Raw genomic sequence first — 16,684 nt, forward strand, 5'->3', positions numbered from 1 at the left:
AACAAATATTCCCAAGAGGGAGGGACGGGAACACAGGAATAGGACAGAATTCCCTCCTGATCCTGCTTAGGAGCCTCGTCACACTCTCTGCCTTTCTCCCTCAGCCTATCTTTTGCAGTCACACACACACACACACACACATTTACGGACTACACTTTCTGCACGCACAAAAAAAAAAAAAAACTAGGTCAGATAATACAAACTCCTGAGGGGTTTTCTGTTTTGTCTCTTTAGGATTTCAGGAAAACTAATGGAGAGACTATTTTTGGGAGCCAAGCCCACATCTCTGTACTCCTCCGCCTCTTCTGCTGCGCTTTCTCTGTAAATAATGACTGCTGCATTTATGAGAAAAGAAGACACGCACGCAGAAGCCAACCACGTCCGCCAAAGACTACACGTGCCCGCGGGTATATACACGACACACACACACACACACACAAACGTGCTGGCTCACCTCTGGTGTGTTCTTCTTGAACTCGCGGCTGAGGTCGATGAGCTTCTTCCTGGACTGTTCGCTTTCGTCCTGTCGGTTGGCGAGCTGCGTGGCGGTGGCATCGAGTTCTTTCTGAAACATGCACCAAGAAAAACAAAGACGTGAGAATTGCCATGCAATATTGGATTTATTTTTTTTGGGGTCTACGGTGACATTTCACACGACAGCGATTCTGCTATCAAGTGAAAACTACAGAGGACAAATATATCCGCCATGCGTCGACATATAAATGCGATGAGTCTACAAAGCCAAGGACGCTTTTTAATGGAAATAATTGAATAAAGTAGAATTTGTCAGAGTCATTCATTAACTATCTGTTCATTAAAAACTGCTTTGACTAGCTGGAATGTATTGATTATTTCAAAAAAGACATATTTCAAAAATATTTGAAAAATATACTAACAATGGATGGCTGATTTGACATTGATCAGAATTTTTGTCACACATGAGAATGATGCATTAAGAATGTTTATCATAGAATCCCAGAGTATGACAAATATTAATGTCGAAATTCTAATGACTATCCAAATGTGAAAATTTACAACAACAAAAAACAGTACATAAATAATATATAATTTTGAAAGGTGTAACAATGAACTCAATCACCGCCATCCCAGTTATTTGCTGTGGTAGTTGTTCAAAAAGTAAGAAGATTTACATTTATACTACAATTGATGACCTATCCATTTCAACAGGGAATCGACAACCACAGAAATGAATGGGCAACTTTTTCTCGACTGAAATTCAAATTGCCCAGATAAAGTAGTGGCGAATTTTCTGATTTAAAATCTTTAAGACAGGTGATCAACTCCATTGGTTCATTCTTGGCATACTGCGTTGAACTTGAACACAACCAAGACATGCACGCCACCCCTCTCGAGCTAACCGGCACATTCTAGCGTCACCACTTGCCACTGCCTGCGCGAGCCTTGGCGAAAGGCTGCGACTTCAACGCGAGCTTTTCACAGCAATTATCGAGTGACGGCCCCCCCGGAAGGATGCCAGCAGCGGTGGCGGCAATATTCCACACGAGAGGCGTCTTTATCGCGTCCACTTCGCATCGTCGTTAAGAGTTATATTGACGGGTGCTCATTCCAGATGATGATGAGCCGAGAGTTGACATTAACAAGACATTGACGGCCTTATAAAGATTGTATCTGGCCGTGGTGAGATTGTGTTGCCGTTGGATTGTTGCCCTCTGTCACGCTTCTTTTCCACTCCCTTTCTGCGCTCATCGTTCAAACGGCAGAACTCCTCCGTTGAAATTCTTCTCCCCCCATCCTCCTCTGCGCCCTGTGAGGCCGCCCACCCCTGAGAGTGATTAAACGCTGCTGAAGGGCCGTTATGCTAACTAACACACTAATCATTTAATACACACATTACCACAGGGGCCCTCGCGGCTGCGACTGCTGACAGGGTCCCAAAACGAACTCATCCACTCATTTTGCCCACCTCCCACCATAAACCCTCTAAAGAAATGGTGTGATCAAGTACTAATTAGGAAATGTTCCCCCCCCCCCCCTCCTCCGTCAGCATGGAGTCAAATTCCCCAAGTAGTCGTGATCTTGTTTTATCCACAAATCACCAAGCCCAAAAACCTACAATAACGGAATTTAGTCGAGCGTCGCTGTTAGCGCTTCATGGAGCAACACAGGAAAAAGAATAAATAAATAAATCAAAGGAGAACAAAAAAAAAAAGCTCAATTCGTGCTTTCGTTGCCCATGGAGCAGTTGATGTAGCAGCCTGTCTGCCCGTGGCCATGGAGCAGCTGCTCGGTTTGTTAGTCAATTCGAGCGTGCGCAGGAGCTTGTACAACGCCTGATATAAAAAAAAAAACAAAAAAAAAGTAGGGCCTTGATAAATTTTAATCACGTTACATTCTTTGTCAAAGAAAAATAGGGGATGGGAGGGTCTATGCCAGAAGAGGCTTAAGATCAAATGATTCCAGAAATCAAAAGGGCAGGTAAAATGGTTCAAGATTTTCTATAAACATCAATGACAGCCAATGAAGGCTATTGACAATTTTGGGCAAATTACAAAAATATATATATATATATTTTATTTAAACTTGCTTTCCACATATAAATGGGCATTTCATTATTGGTGTGGAAAACCACAACATTAACTTTTGGTATACAGTATAAGCCAAAATTTCATTTCACATATGCTGACACCAGATTTAAATGATGAGTTAATTTGAAGTATTTTTTTTTTTAATGAATGTATAATTAGGTTAAGTTAGAACATTATTTCATCCCATATTTATGAAATTTCTTGGTTGCAGTAGCAAGACAGACACAAGACACACAAGACATGGTAGACCTAGTTAAAAAAAACTGATTATAAACGGGGCCCAGTGATCGGGTGGTTACAGTGTCGGCCTCACAGTTTTTGGGTCAATGGTTCGATTCGAGTTGGTAAGATTAGATAGATAATTTGGATGCCAATGAATTAAATGGGCACTAAACAAAGGGTTAAATGTAGCACGTTGATTTGTGAGCTCATCCATTCAAGGGCCAATTCATCAATCCATCAAAGGAAAAAGTGTGGTTCAGATTTTTTCCCCTAAAAAAAGAAGCAGTATATCAAAAAAGATCAATACATTTCACTTGAGACCTAAAAAGGACATAAATAGCAGCGAGTATTTGGGGTGTACCTATTAAACATAAGGATACCATTTTGAAAATACTGAATCCCTCTGTGAACGTGTTGTGTAAATATTGAACATCCCTGTGATAGAACAAAAAAGGGCTGAACTAGAACGGGAGCGAGAGACGCTATGAATCGTCAACAGTGTTTGACTTGATTATGTAATAAGTGTTTTCATGTGTGACCACAAAAGATGAAGTTATTTAGAGTACACTAGGGGGAATTGGGCCGTCATTTTGTCAATGTTTTACGTATGTTTGTTAGCTGTCAATTCAGGCATCAAAATAATTTTAAGAAAATGAAGGAAAAATATTAGGAGACGTTAACTGTAGCATGTGTGCAAATATTTGCCTATTTACAATAAGCATGTGCAACGACAGCAAAGTCTATATACTCTATAGTCATATTGACAAACTACAAATAGTCTTTGGTTATAACGTTATAGACTTAATTCTGTGATGTCTTATATAAGAAAAATAAAAATAAAAAAACAGTGGTGTCCTTTGAACACAGCTGTTCTTTATTCAACTCAAACAAAATGCCCTTTTAATTACAAAATTAGATCGGGCAAATCAGGCGGAGTTAAGCTCCACACAACATTACAGAGCAATTCAACAGTTTGCCAAACTGGTCATCCATAAAAAAAAAATCATCAATGAGGCTCAGTTTCTGACACAAACTGAAAATAGCCACATTCCACTGCTCCGGTTTCCAATTTAGGAGGTCACATGCGACACATGACGACCTTCATTCTTCCGACCAATCCTTTGCCATGGCCTGCACACAACCCCGAGTGTTCCCAAAATCCCCATTGCCTGAAAATATTCAGGCCGTTGAGATGAATAAACATCCCACAATGAAAAGAGGATTGATCCAATTCCAAGTGGGCAAGTAATTATGGGCACAGTCTCGCCTGAAAATGTGTCTGGCGGGGGGGTTGCGGGAGGGTTGGGGGGCATCATACATGGTCAGGTTTTGTCTATGCAGCAAACTCTCTGCCCACATCAGCACACCAGCAGACTTTACACTCATCTTGCTGATAGAGCGTAACATCACAAAGTGCACAATTCACGCTCTTCACCCACAACATATCTTACAGACTATTAGGGAGATCACCCCCATACAGTGGTTCACTTGTTTCACCGTAATAATGTGAATAAAACTAGCATGCATATTTTGAAACCAAGTGTGCAAAATAGTGGTACCACTAGCCAGGCAATGTTTGTTGACAAACTATCTCAGAATGTAAGTGGATAACTTAAATAGTAGTAGCTGGCCTGCAAAAAACGCTGACAAATTCATTTGTATGCATGCGAGTATGGCATTAGAATAGCGACATAAATACTTAAACATGAGCAAGCTGTGGTAAACTATTTGAAATTCTTAGCGAATGACAGCAGCCCATTGGATAGAGAAACCTGATCTGTGTTAGTACCCACATCAGAGTTGAAGTTAATGACTAAGATCTAAAGATAGCTAAACAGGAAAGATGAAGATCTTTCATGTTCTTTATGATCAGAATTCACATTTGTCATCGGAGCTAAAAATGCAAAATCAATAGTTCCAAAATAATCTTCCCATCAAAACAAAAATAGAATGTCAATCAAAAGCATTTTTTCCAATCACCATTGTTCCTTACAGAAAATTAGCTGCAGACTGCAGAGTTGTACTCAGTTGAAAAGTACATCAAATGGAAAACTAACTAGAAAGAAAAAGCATCAGAAATGTATTCAAAACTTCAATGATTTAATGTTAATCCTTCAGCAGTAGTTAACATCTGGCCAGAGCCGAGAAAGGTCAGCATGACTGTTACAGTGAGGCCACCCGGTCGGACCAGGCCGGCCCACAGCAGCAGTTCCTGTCCTGGTTCATTTGATGGCCTGGTCAAGTGTAAAGACCATCGGAACACATTGCCAACACTCCCTCGAGAGACTCGCGACGGCGTCTTGGCCAAGTTGCCTTCCGCACGTCGTTTCACATGCGTGTACTCGCACATGAATGGGCAGACGAGCCGCCGCGCTAACTTGGGTCGCCCAGTCTTTCCACATCCTTTGGACTCGCGAACATGTTTGTCCTGACCGGGCTGCCAAAGTGGGCAATGTTTGTGCTGGCGTCACAGCAAGGGCCCAACAGTTACCGTATTTACCCGCATATTAGCCGCCCCCACGTATAAGCCGTACCCTTAAAACCGTTGAATATTACAATTTCATGTCAAGTCTAATTTGTGCACATATAAGCCTTACCCTTGATTCAGTCATCATTTTTTAGCGACAAATACAGCGTATATGCGACAAAATATGTTATGCGTTCAACATATATCCCTTGAGCGCCACCATCGCTGGAGAATAATAACCATTTACAGCTATCCATCAAAACAGAGAGGAACATTTATTTACTCGAAATAAAATCCCAGTGAAATAGAGGCATCCTCTTTGAATAAATCCCTCCAATTACTGCCATAAGGCACAGGTGATAATACAGCGAGCCCGTTTAATTATATGGGAGGGACCCAATCAGGCATGTCTTATTATGCCAATCATATTGACTACACATTAAATGAGATAAGCAGAGACAGACGACAGGAATCCTAACTTGATGGAATGTCTTATGCCCTCACAGTCCAGCGATTCAGAAACAGATAGGCCTTGAGAAATGACAACAAAGTTATTGTTGTGTACACAGTATCGAGTCGGTCTGTAGCCTGCTATGGTGACCAGGGAGGCACACAGAAAAAGGGGAAACGAGAGAGAAAGAGAGAGAGAAACAACACAAGCTTTCCGATCTCATTCTCTGAAGAGTAATTGAGATTGTAACTGCTAGAAATACTTTGTTTACACCATTTGGCCAGCGAGACACGCCAAGTTGTGTGCCATGCCAGCTCAATGTAGTCCAAACACAATGTAGGTGCAGTTCCACATTCGCTGCACGCTTTACACATTCATCTAATAAAGTACCGCCTTTGAATCGGAGCCAGCTATAAAAAGAGACAGACAATACATTCAGTACTTCTCGGTAACACAAACAACATATTAGTCACACTACAAAGGCGGTTCATATTTTAAAATAAAACATTTTGCCGTGCGTTGCAACGTGGGAAGCCTTTTAGAGGTTTGCAACAGATGTTTAAGAGATGAAGCTCTACGCGTTGCCTGTGCACTCGCTAATCTGTCTTTTTTATCGCTGCCAAGTCTGAGGCGGTTATGTGGTTATGATAGTAAACAGAAAAGGCATCTGCGAAGATGCCTTATCTGAAATCTATCAGGCCTACCTTTCAAACATCCCCTTCGCCGCCACCCCACCGACCCTATCCTCCATCTGAAGATGTCGGGGCTGACTGTTCTCCACGCTGTACTTACTCCACGGGGGCGGAGTCGCCGCCTCGGCGGTTCAGTCAGGAGCGACGGGGACGCTCGCTTCGGCGACACGCTACATGAGCACGGATCACAGGCGACGCCCCCTCAAAACACGGCGCAACAGCAGTGCAGATAAGAGATCGCCAACTTTGCCGCCTTGTCTGCCTGTCTACCTTTGACATGGGGGTGGGGAGGGGGCTTTAAATGCGACAATCAACAAACATGGCACTCATTGCAAATCGCAGCATCCATTTTTTTTGTTCTCCTGCCAGATGTAAAAACGTTTACCTAAAGACTCGACTTTTTGTGGGTGTGATCATTGACAGCATTGGCATGCAGACAATAGTCCGCGGATCATAAAGGGGTCTTCTCTCGTATTCAACCCAGTTTTATGTCGCTGCGCTAACCAGTTCTAGACTAACCAGAAAAAACTTGAGCACCATATTTTTCAGACTGTAAAAACCACAGCAACCACGACCAATGAAGACAATAAATCTTGCACTGTAGTATAAATCCTATTTTAAAATTTCAATTTGTGAGACCAACTACATGCATAATTGCACTCGCAATAACAATTAAAATAGCATCTGTTAACATAACATTAAAACTTAACTACACTCACCCATCCAAAATAAAATATTTAACAAACTCTCGCTCCAAATCACAACCTAAGTCATTGTTGTATTCATCTTCAGCATCAATTCTCAACAGAATAAAAAAAAGGGAGGAATCCATATAATATTGCACCCAAATACTTATATACTATATACACTCATAATATACACTATATACAGTCATAATATATACTATATACTTCATAAACAGAGTACGGTGAGCCCCCAAAATGATTGCCAAAGACTTACATTTGGCGTAAATAGTGGTTGGAGTCTTAACAAGAAGCTTGTAGTCTGTGAGCGTTTTGCTGTTTTGTTTTGTTTTTAAACACAGATCCATATCTAGCAGCAGGACGAGAGCTGTCAAGACTCACCTCGCTGATGCTGATGGAGGCCTGGATCAAAAGCAGCCTTTTTACATGGCAGCCTCGTTTATATTGATCCATGTTTTTCCTGCCGGAGACTCCTTGTTGTTTTATCTCTCCCAGCATCCCGGCCTTAACTCTCCTGAAGCTGGCTGAGCACGAGTCATTATTTTGTCTGACCTATTGTCTTGACAAGTGGAGGAGGGGGGTGGGCTTTTTATGCCTAAATACAAATATAATGAGACTAAGATGCTTTGTGGCATGGAGGAAGTGCAGCTCACTTGGTCTCATTTTGCAGAGTTTGAATTCAGCCGGAGGCCCGTGTCACAAAGGGTGAGTGGTGCGGGGTGTGCGATGAGAGGAGAAGGGGGTACGGCGATGTGCCGGGTGTAAAAGGGCAAGATTTTTCATCCTTGCGTTTACAGGGTGGAACGGCTAGGATATTGAGATCCCAGATAGGATCAGAGGGTAGTGAGCTGTTTCAGCCGTGATAAAGGCCACGCATTACAAACACAGCACAGATACGGAGAGGGAGAAAAGGGAGAGAGAGAGTATATCACACCTCTCATCCCTGAATTAATGCCTCCATTTTACCAGGAAGCCATTCCGTGCCAGGGAGAAGAGATTGGGGCGAGGATGAGTGCACAGATACGACGAACCTTACACAAAAAAAAAAATGGAAACAGCCATCGCGAAGAGGGGTGATAGGGATTAATCAAGTCGGCAAGAAGAATGGTGGTGCTCCGCTGGCCACGTAGCTCATTGGGGAGGGACATCAGGGTCCCAAAGACTGGACCATCATTTGACACCGCCACTATCCGTTACATGACATCAGATGCACATATAAGTAATCACTGGTGGATAATGACAGGGTCGGGGGGCCAGGCTGGCCACAAAAAATAATTTGCCCCCCGCAGTGGACAACAAAGTCAACGAGGGAATAAAATCAATCAAAGTCTGGACGCCCGCTAGCCACTCATGTTGGTCTTTTAAAGTCTACTGGAATGGAAATTACAGCAGTTGTCAAAAGTGGCTGGATCTTGGTGAAGATACCATCTTTTCCCAGACCATGAAAACTATCTGATTTATTGCATTTTACTTTTGAACTTTGAAGACGTTTCACAACTTTATTTGTTCAGTTGCAAGATATACGCAAATCAAAAACACTCCTCACCCTTACACCTTTGGGAACATTAAATCCTGGCTCTATACACCATTCAAAAAGATCCCAATTGACATCACATTGTTCAGATATGAACAGAGTTAGAGTCCCTTGTTTATTGTTTAATGTGTGTTTGTTATGTTTCAGAAGACCAGGGTCTTTCTTGACATATTTTTGGCAAATGTGCAGTTGGGTGGTTATCAAAAAGTCATGATTAGGATTGAATTTGTGTTGCAAACGTCATCAATAATTGGTCTAATCATGGGTGAAGTTTGCAATACAATTAAATTTTATGTGTTCCTTTGGGCGGCATTCAAAAAAAAAAGGCCGCTTGAGTACGTTTACTTTGCTGTTGCTATATAAATAAGAAAAATTAAAATGAATTTGTGAAATATTTAGTTTTCTTTGTCCAAAATGTTTCATAGTCATTAATGTCCTTTGAATTCACAAATAATAAATAATTTGAAAACGTATTTAAACAAGTATCATATTAGGGCAACGTGCATTTATGACACAGTTTAGTACAAATCCTATTTTTGTTGCAGAATATATTTAAGGTCTGTGTTGCAACATTGGAGATCAAAGGCAAAACCAAGGAAAACAAGAACAAAAACGAAGCCATCATTTTTTTAAGTGCCAAACACCAATTCAGAAGGACAACACATCTAACCAGCTATTCAACATGATGGCGTACTAAACTCATGGACATAACTCAACGAAAATTATTTTACAACGTACAAAGGCTTACGGTAAGTCGGTCCTTTCAAAAGCCGTAGCATTAGAAACATGTCAAGTGGGGCCTAATACTCCTTCTTTTAACTAACTAGGGTTGGGCGTTTTGGTGTATCAACCATGGGGACAAAAAACAATTGGGCAATTGTTTACAAAGGTACAAAAAACAATGCAGTCTTTACTTTCCCTGAGCCTACTTAATTCAGCCTTAAATGTCCATCGGTACCATAAATAAGTCCTTAAGCAAATATTTCCATCTCATCCTGTCACCTTTTTCTGGACATCAGAAAAATTTTGACATCCGGGGTCTACTGCATAAGCCTCAATAGAGTATGACCGTAGGCTAACCCGAGTTCTCTAACACTACGGTGGAAGTAAAAAGACTGAGAAACCAAGAGAAAGTACATCGTTTCTTGGCTCAGCAATGACAGAATAATGAACTTGCGTTAGGCTAACTAATAGGGCGTAATTATATCAGTCTGTGTGGAGAGAATGTGATCTTAAAACGGGAAGAACAAAGGAAAGGAATGGTGCTCAGTGGGAAGTAGGTTCAGGCAACATGTAAGAGGTCCAGCTTTCAATTGATTGATCCAAACATCAAACAAACCACTAAAGTAATGGTGTTGGTGGTGGTGGCGTTGGGGGGACGGGGGGGCGTGAAGGACAGCTAAAAGCTATTTGCAGTCTTGACTGCATAAAAGACCTGACCTGTTCAAAACAGCCCACATATCAAGCCCATCAAATGGCAATCAATAGACCGAAGCGGTCAACTCAACAAACCGTCACCCAACTAAAACATGAATCCTGGGGCCCAAGCGTCAGATGATAGGCTACACTCAGCTTATCCATTACCATCAGATAAAGAGGAGATAAAACACAGAGCCTAATCCTTTCATGTGTCGTGACAGCCACAGCACCCTCCAAGGCATTCTTTCAGTCTGGCTCTCAAATAGTTTTATGGCGGAAGGCAGCCATTCAGCCAGCCAGTCAGGGCTGTTCTGGTCTGTTTGTCTTATTTCACCGTTTACACGCTGTTTTATAGGCAGTTATTACAGTCGCCATGGCGATGCCATACGTTTTTATGGTCTTTTGGTCTCAGGGCAGAGAGTGTAATAAGTAGGGCATACACACACACACTCACAAACATACACGCACACCCACACACACACAAACACGCATGCACGTTCACAAAAAGCCTCACAAAACACACTCCTGCTGTGGAAAGGTCTCCTGTCCCTCCCTTTCCTCCCTTGCGCTTTATCAGTCTCAACAAAATGCCTATCTGCCTGCCCCTCGCTCCATGTGAAACACGGATTGGCCCACTTGGAGTTGGTCCTCTCGCAACATCTGGAGCTGATCAGAAGGCCTCCTGGAAGTTGAGGCCTCCGGGCCTATTAATAACCATACTGCTGAACTCAGGGTCAGACGGCAGTCAGCGGATGAGCCCGTGTCTACTGAGAGCGCAATCCCCCTCCCCCTATTCCTTCCCCGCCAGTGGTCCACGTTCACTTTGAGAAACTAGGAATCGGGGAGGCCTCGGAGCTTGACTGTTCAGCAGCCACATCGCAACCAGATTAGCCCAGTCTAGACTTGCCAAGGTCTTGGAAAACACAAGAGTTGTACAAATGGAGCTGGTGGTGCTGATTGTTAGATTGTTTGGCCCTTCGCTCATTCTCGCACCTCAAGTTCAAGTTCAAGGAGGTTCGGGTGATTATATTGGAAAGCCAGATGGAAAAGTGGTAGTCTGTTTATTCCGACTGTTGGGCCAATCAGACAGTCTGGGTCAAGTTGAGGCCGCTGGGGTCAGCGCACCCCTGAACTTTGGCTCCAGTCTGACAGCTGCTGGGGTCAAAGGTTCGATGGGAACGGGGGTCCCGCCGTCTGAGGGTGACGCGAACAGACGTCAGTATGCTTGGGGGGGAGTCAAGTACCTTTTTCCTGTGTGGTTCTTAGAGTTTGAATTAGGTTTCAATCTGATCAAAACCTAAAATAATTGGGAGTCAATTGATTTCATCATTCCAGGAAGTTAAAGTCAAATTGATAGATTGAGTCTAGAGTTACAGCTATCGAGCTTTTCATATCCTCCAGATAAAAATGACGCTGCATAATCAAACATAACACCTAAATAAATATTAAATACAGAAATTATTTTTGTCTGGAAGCAAATGGATCAATAGGTTTATTCTGTTTGTTTACCAAGTGTATCTTCAATAAAGTGCACTGGTGGCTGCGTCTATTTTATTTAGCATTTACTAACATTGACGCTTGAAATTGTAGACCTCTTGTTGTATACTTTTGATTGTAAAACAATTTCAAACTATGGACAATTTTTCTTTTTCAGACTCCATTTCTTCCCACCATTGCACTAACATATTTCATAATGGCTTCTTGAAATGGTGCATGCAAAAATAATCCATTCATGCACGCATGAAACAGTCCATGTGCCACAACGATGAAAATTGAATTCTAAAATCCCAACCTTGAATTTTTCCTGCTTTTTTATCCTTAGAATTGTGTATATTTGGCATCACCAACCATCAAGACGCAACCAAAACAAATCACATTTCTATCTTTTACTTTACAGAGGTCAATCCTGTTTTCAACCCTCAAATGCTTCTCCAATAAATTTGCAAAACAAACATTTCTCAATAAGGGCCTTGCAAATATATCAAATAAATAAATTAGCCGGGTGAAAATTCTGTTAAGCAGAAATGATTCCTCATCTAACGCACACACACACACCTGCGAATACAGGGGAGTTGAATCATCATAATCGGCGGTAGTTTTGTGCTGAGCCTAGCCAGCAGTCTGTGTTATTTTTAGAGGGCTGACACAGAAGCAGGCCGTCCATTTACTCTGCAAGCTGGCAGGGGTAACCATCAGCACTCTGGGTTCTTTAAAACTGACCAAAATGGGCATGAGCTCAACATAAACAGGGAGAAGGTGTGGACACTTGCACAACTGATTTAGCTCAGATTCAAGGCATTACAGTTTTCTTGCTTTAGTCAGGCCCCCCTTACAAGCCTTACATTCAACGTCATTTTATAAAAATGAGTACGATATGGATTGTTTAATCCAAATGAAAAAAGGAAATGTACGTGCTAGTCAGCGTTAATTTGATTGTTATCTAAACAACAATAAGTACATCCCACCTCAGTGAAGAAGAAAAAAATGAACAAATGGAGGGAGACGCGAGGCTAAAGGTTGAAGGCTGATCGCCTGTGATATGAATGATTGGCCCAACCTGAAGGCCGACGATGGATCTCGCAATTGAGGCCGTGATTGACATTGAAAACTACACCGACGGAGCTTTTAGCAGATAGCAAGCCATATCATAATTCAATCTCTGTACCATCAAAGTGCGCCAATATCATAATTCAATACCAAGAACCATTAGCCCGCCGCGCACCAATATCATAATTCAATCCCGAGGCCATCAGCCTTTGCCAATATCATAATTCAATATGAGGACCATTAGGACACACCAATAGGCCTATTAGAATTCAATACTGACTGTCAATGATCTAACCGGACAGTGATGCCGAGGCCACGTGTTGTTATGGGATCACTACCGCCTACGGGAATCTCCCGCCTGATTTAGCCCAGTGTGATAACCAATGCTAAACCATAGAAGGGCACGCCGTTCAATCTTACAAGAACATGGAAGGATTTGCTGCAGAAAACGCGTCACGCCAGGTTATGCTGGAAGACACACGGCGGAGGAATACTTGGCAACCAAAGGCAGCCGAGCGCACAGGCAAACTTCAGCAAGGGGGCCCCTGAGGTGTGACCATTCGCAGTTGGTCTCAATGATCACAATGTGGTACTTTGTGGAAATGGGACTCCATTTCGTTTTCTGCTCCATTGCTCTGTTTATATTTCCATGTTAAAGTCTTTTTTTTTTTTGGTACCTTCAAAAAGGTCAGGCAGGCTCAGTTCTCCACAAATCTGCAACTTCATAAGCAATCAAACGGTTTAGTGTTTAAAGCTTCCAAAGGTTATTTTCACCTTATATTCTGAAGTGCTCCACGTAGAAACCCAAATACCTTGAGCGAATGGAAAACACAATTAAGTACTGTTGTCGTAAGTTTCCTTTCACAACAAAATGCTGTTTTTTTATGACAGGATATAACATAAGGACAACATTGCCAATTATCACTTTGGGGCCTCCCACACAGTCCAAATAAAAACCACTACATAAATGGCCTTTGTTTTGCCAGACTTTCTTTTGCTATAAACAAAATAAAATGGAGTCTTTTGACGGATTGGGCACAAGGATATGATCCATTATTCAAGTTAATAACTTATCTCACTCATTTTAGAAAGAAAGTCCATTGACTTGATTGCGGGGAACCTCGTTTTCCGACACACGTGGCAAACATTCACTGCCTTTCACAATGATCCCAAGAATTAGTGTCTAGTCAGTAATGGTTGTGACGTCTATTGAAATAGCAGCAGTGTAAATGGGCAATTCTATTAAGAGTATCAATGAAAGTACACTGAGCACCTGGCCAAATGATAGACAATAATTAGATTTGAATCAGGTCACTTGTAGCCATAATTCCAGTACAAGTTCAATTAACAAATTGCTAAAATTGAGACAACACGAAGCTATGTTTAAACTTGAGCAGTAAAACATTCTCAGGAACATTATACCACCATTATTGCACATAAATCACACTCACACTCTTACCTCGGGGCAATTTAGAATGTCCAATCAGCCTGTTTTTGAAATTTGGGAGGAATATGGGAGTACCCAGGACCCGACAACCACTCATTCACCGGGCTGGTGATTCTATAGCACATTTATTTGACATCCTTATCATGAACAAAGACATAAAATATATTATTGCACAAGAACAGCCTACAAATTATGAACCAATTTGAATAAAAACAGTCCTTAAATAGCATAAAACTACAATCCTTAATGAAGACATTCTGTTTGTGGAAGACTTTAAGCACCACCAAATCCATCTGTTTCTCCAGTTCTGCTCTGAGCTGTTTTTATCTCGACTAATATGGCGCTGGTCAAAATTTCCATAGTGCAGTAGTGCTAAATGTGCTAAACAGCATTATTAGATCATGACTCAAGTTTTTTTGGGGTCAAATTAACTTTAACTAGGCGCCACTGCCACACCCTTCCGCAACAGGAAGGTAAAAGAAAGGAGCAAAGGAAGAATCCAAGGTAAGGACAACTTCCTCCGAGATACGAGATGTCTCTTAACCTTGCGTTGTTCTCATACAGTAAACTCTGTGAAAGAGTGAGGCCACAATGAAGCGTGTGGCAGACACTAAAGACCTGCCATGCACTCGCCCAACTCTCTGACTCATGCTTAGTCGCCAACACCCACCAAGCACACAGTGCGAGCTCAGTCCCAATGCCAGGTTTTGTCACTGGGCAGAGGTCTGCTTGGCTACAGTCAGAGCATGACGTTATGCCCCCCCCCCCACCCCACCCCTTTTCACCCCTTTCCACCCCGTCTTCAAATCCTCCCCCAGCCTGTGCAGCAACAGTATGGGTAAAAATATCCCGACCAGTGCTTTCAGACAACCAGCTCATAAATTAACACTAAAACTCCTGCAGACAACAACAACAGCAGGCCGGTTGCTGCTCGGGTTGCCGCCGACCGCCGCACCAGGATCATCTTACCCAAGCCTTGACTAAATTTACCCGGTGCAAGCTGGAGAATAAGAATGAACTTCGGATCACTTTGCAGCAGTTATGACAGTGCTGCTAACATATATACAGAAAAATGCTCAGCAAACCTGACCTCCAAAGGCAAAAAATCATTTTAAACCTTGAAACCTAAATCTAGTTTTGACCAGGCGTACTGTAACAGCAAAATTCCTTTACTCTCGACCAATGACACATTGTTGTTTTCAAAGGGATAGGTAAAGAAATCACGGAATGTTTCGACTTCAAATATTTCTAGAAGTGCGGATTGCACATGTTATCCAATCCAGGAATAAGTTCAAATTTGCTTTTGCATGACTGCCTGTGAGGTTTGGGTGCTATTTTTTGTCTACTCACTCAACATCCTTCAGTTCAAATGTAATATTGGTGATAAGAAGCTAGCAAGAAATGTGCCAATTATGTGCTTGTTTATTCATTGTTTTTCAATAAGGGTGGTGTAGACAAGACGATTTTTGTTTAATAATGCTCATAGGCTACAGTAAACGTTCAAGTTTGCATATGCAAAAACTTAACTTAAAATTTAAACAGAAACAGAATAAAAAATCTTGTTATATGCTGGACTTAATTGTCTGTGTATGTAAAATAATTTGGTGCTAAAATTTAAGATTTCTTTTTAATAATCAATGAAACTGTTCTTCATTTGAATAATCATTGAATGAAGCATAAATAATTTGTGATGGATTAAGCCTTAAAACTTCTGAAATGATCCCAAACTTCTGACATTTTGATCTTTTATACGTTTCAACTTCTCATAACAAGCAAACTGTTTCACTAGCTTTGTAGCAGGAAAGACTAATAATAAATCAAGCAACATTAAGAAATCTATTAAGGAAAGAAATGTTCCTGCTCTCACAATGTTAACAAAAGTACAGCCACGCCAATTTCGTAATTGGCTCAATTCCCCACAAATAATGACTAAAATTTGCTTAATCCTGTGAATAAACAGATTTACGGATGTAACAAATTTAAGGAGCGATCAAAGCCATTAGGTCTAATAAGTGGTGTGCAACTATGTCTCCAATTTTCCAAGGTTAGGAGGAAAAATCTGAAGCATACCGACGTCTCATATCTTATTAAGGCTTGCCAATAACGAAGTACAATCTCCCATTGCTACCAAGTAAAGACACAATGTTCCCGGCAAACTGCTTGACTGGGTCAAATTAAAAGGAAGGGGGCGGGGGGGACAACAATAGGAGGGAAGACTGATGAGCTCCGCTAAAGAAAGTCCACTCCGTAAAAAGATGAACAGGGATTAGGCGTTAAAGTCCACCTAGTATGGATTTTTTACACTCAAATTAAATGTCTAAAAAAAAATAAAGCATCAAAAGTCACAGATCAATAACTCATAATTGATGTAACATTGTCGATCAGCGTTCTTAAAAAAACATGATGTAACAGCACAACAAGAGCAGAATGACTTCATGGATAAGGTGTATGTAGATGACTACTACTGTGTTTATCATGGAATACAAAATTAAGAGAAGAAAGTATGCCACAAAGAACATGAGATTTTACCATAAAAGTTCAGAATGGAGCTAACGCAACATAAAACTGTTAAGAAAACAGAGACAGGGGAAGTCGAAACAAAAACATCTTGGACTCCATTCAAATTGGATCTAT

The 16,684-nt window shown here is 41.5% G+C and overlaps 1 protein-coding gene across 3 annotated transcripts in view; it reads right to left on the bottom strand.

Moving 5' to 3' along the window:
- LOC144200119 (protein CASP-like) overlaps window positions 1-16,684 on the bottom strand; it is a 66,483-nt gene that overhangs the window by 45,141 nt on the left and 4,658 nt on the right. For all 3 annotated transcript variants that reach the window (XM_077722048.1, XM_077722047.1, XM_077722046.1), the window contains exon 2: window positions 455-565. In XM_077722048.1, the coding sequence (XP_077578174.1) occupies window positions 455-565 (111 nt within the window). The remainder of the gene's footprint in view (window positions 1-454; window positions 566-16,684) is intronic.

This window comes from Stigmatopora nigra, chromosome 8 (assembly GCF_051989575.1).
Source record: "Stigmatopora nigra isolate UIUO_SnigA chromosome 8, RoL_Snig_1.1, whole genome shotgun sequence".
Taxonomy (NCBI): Eukaryota; Metazoa; Chordata; class Actinopteri; order Syngnathiformes; family Syngnathidae; genus Stigmatopora; species Stigmatopora nigra.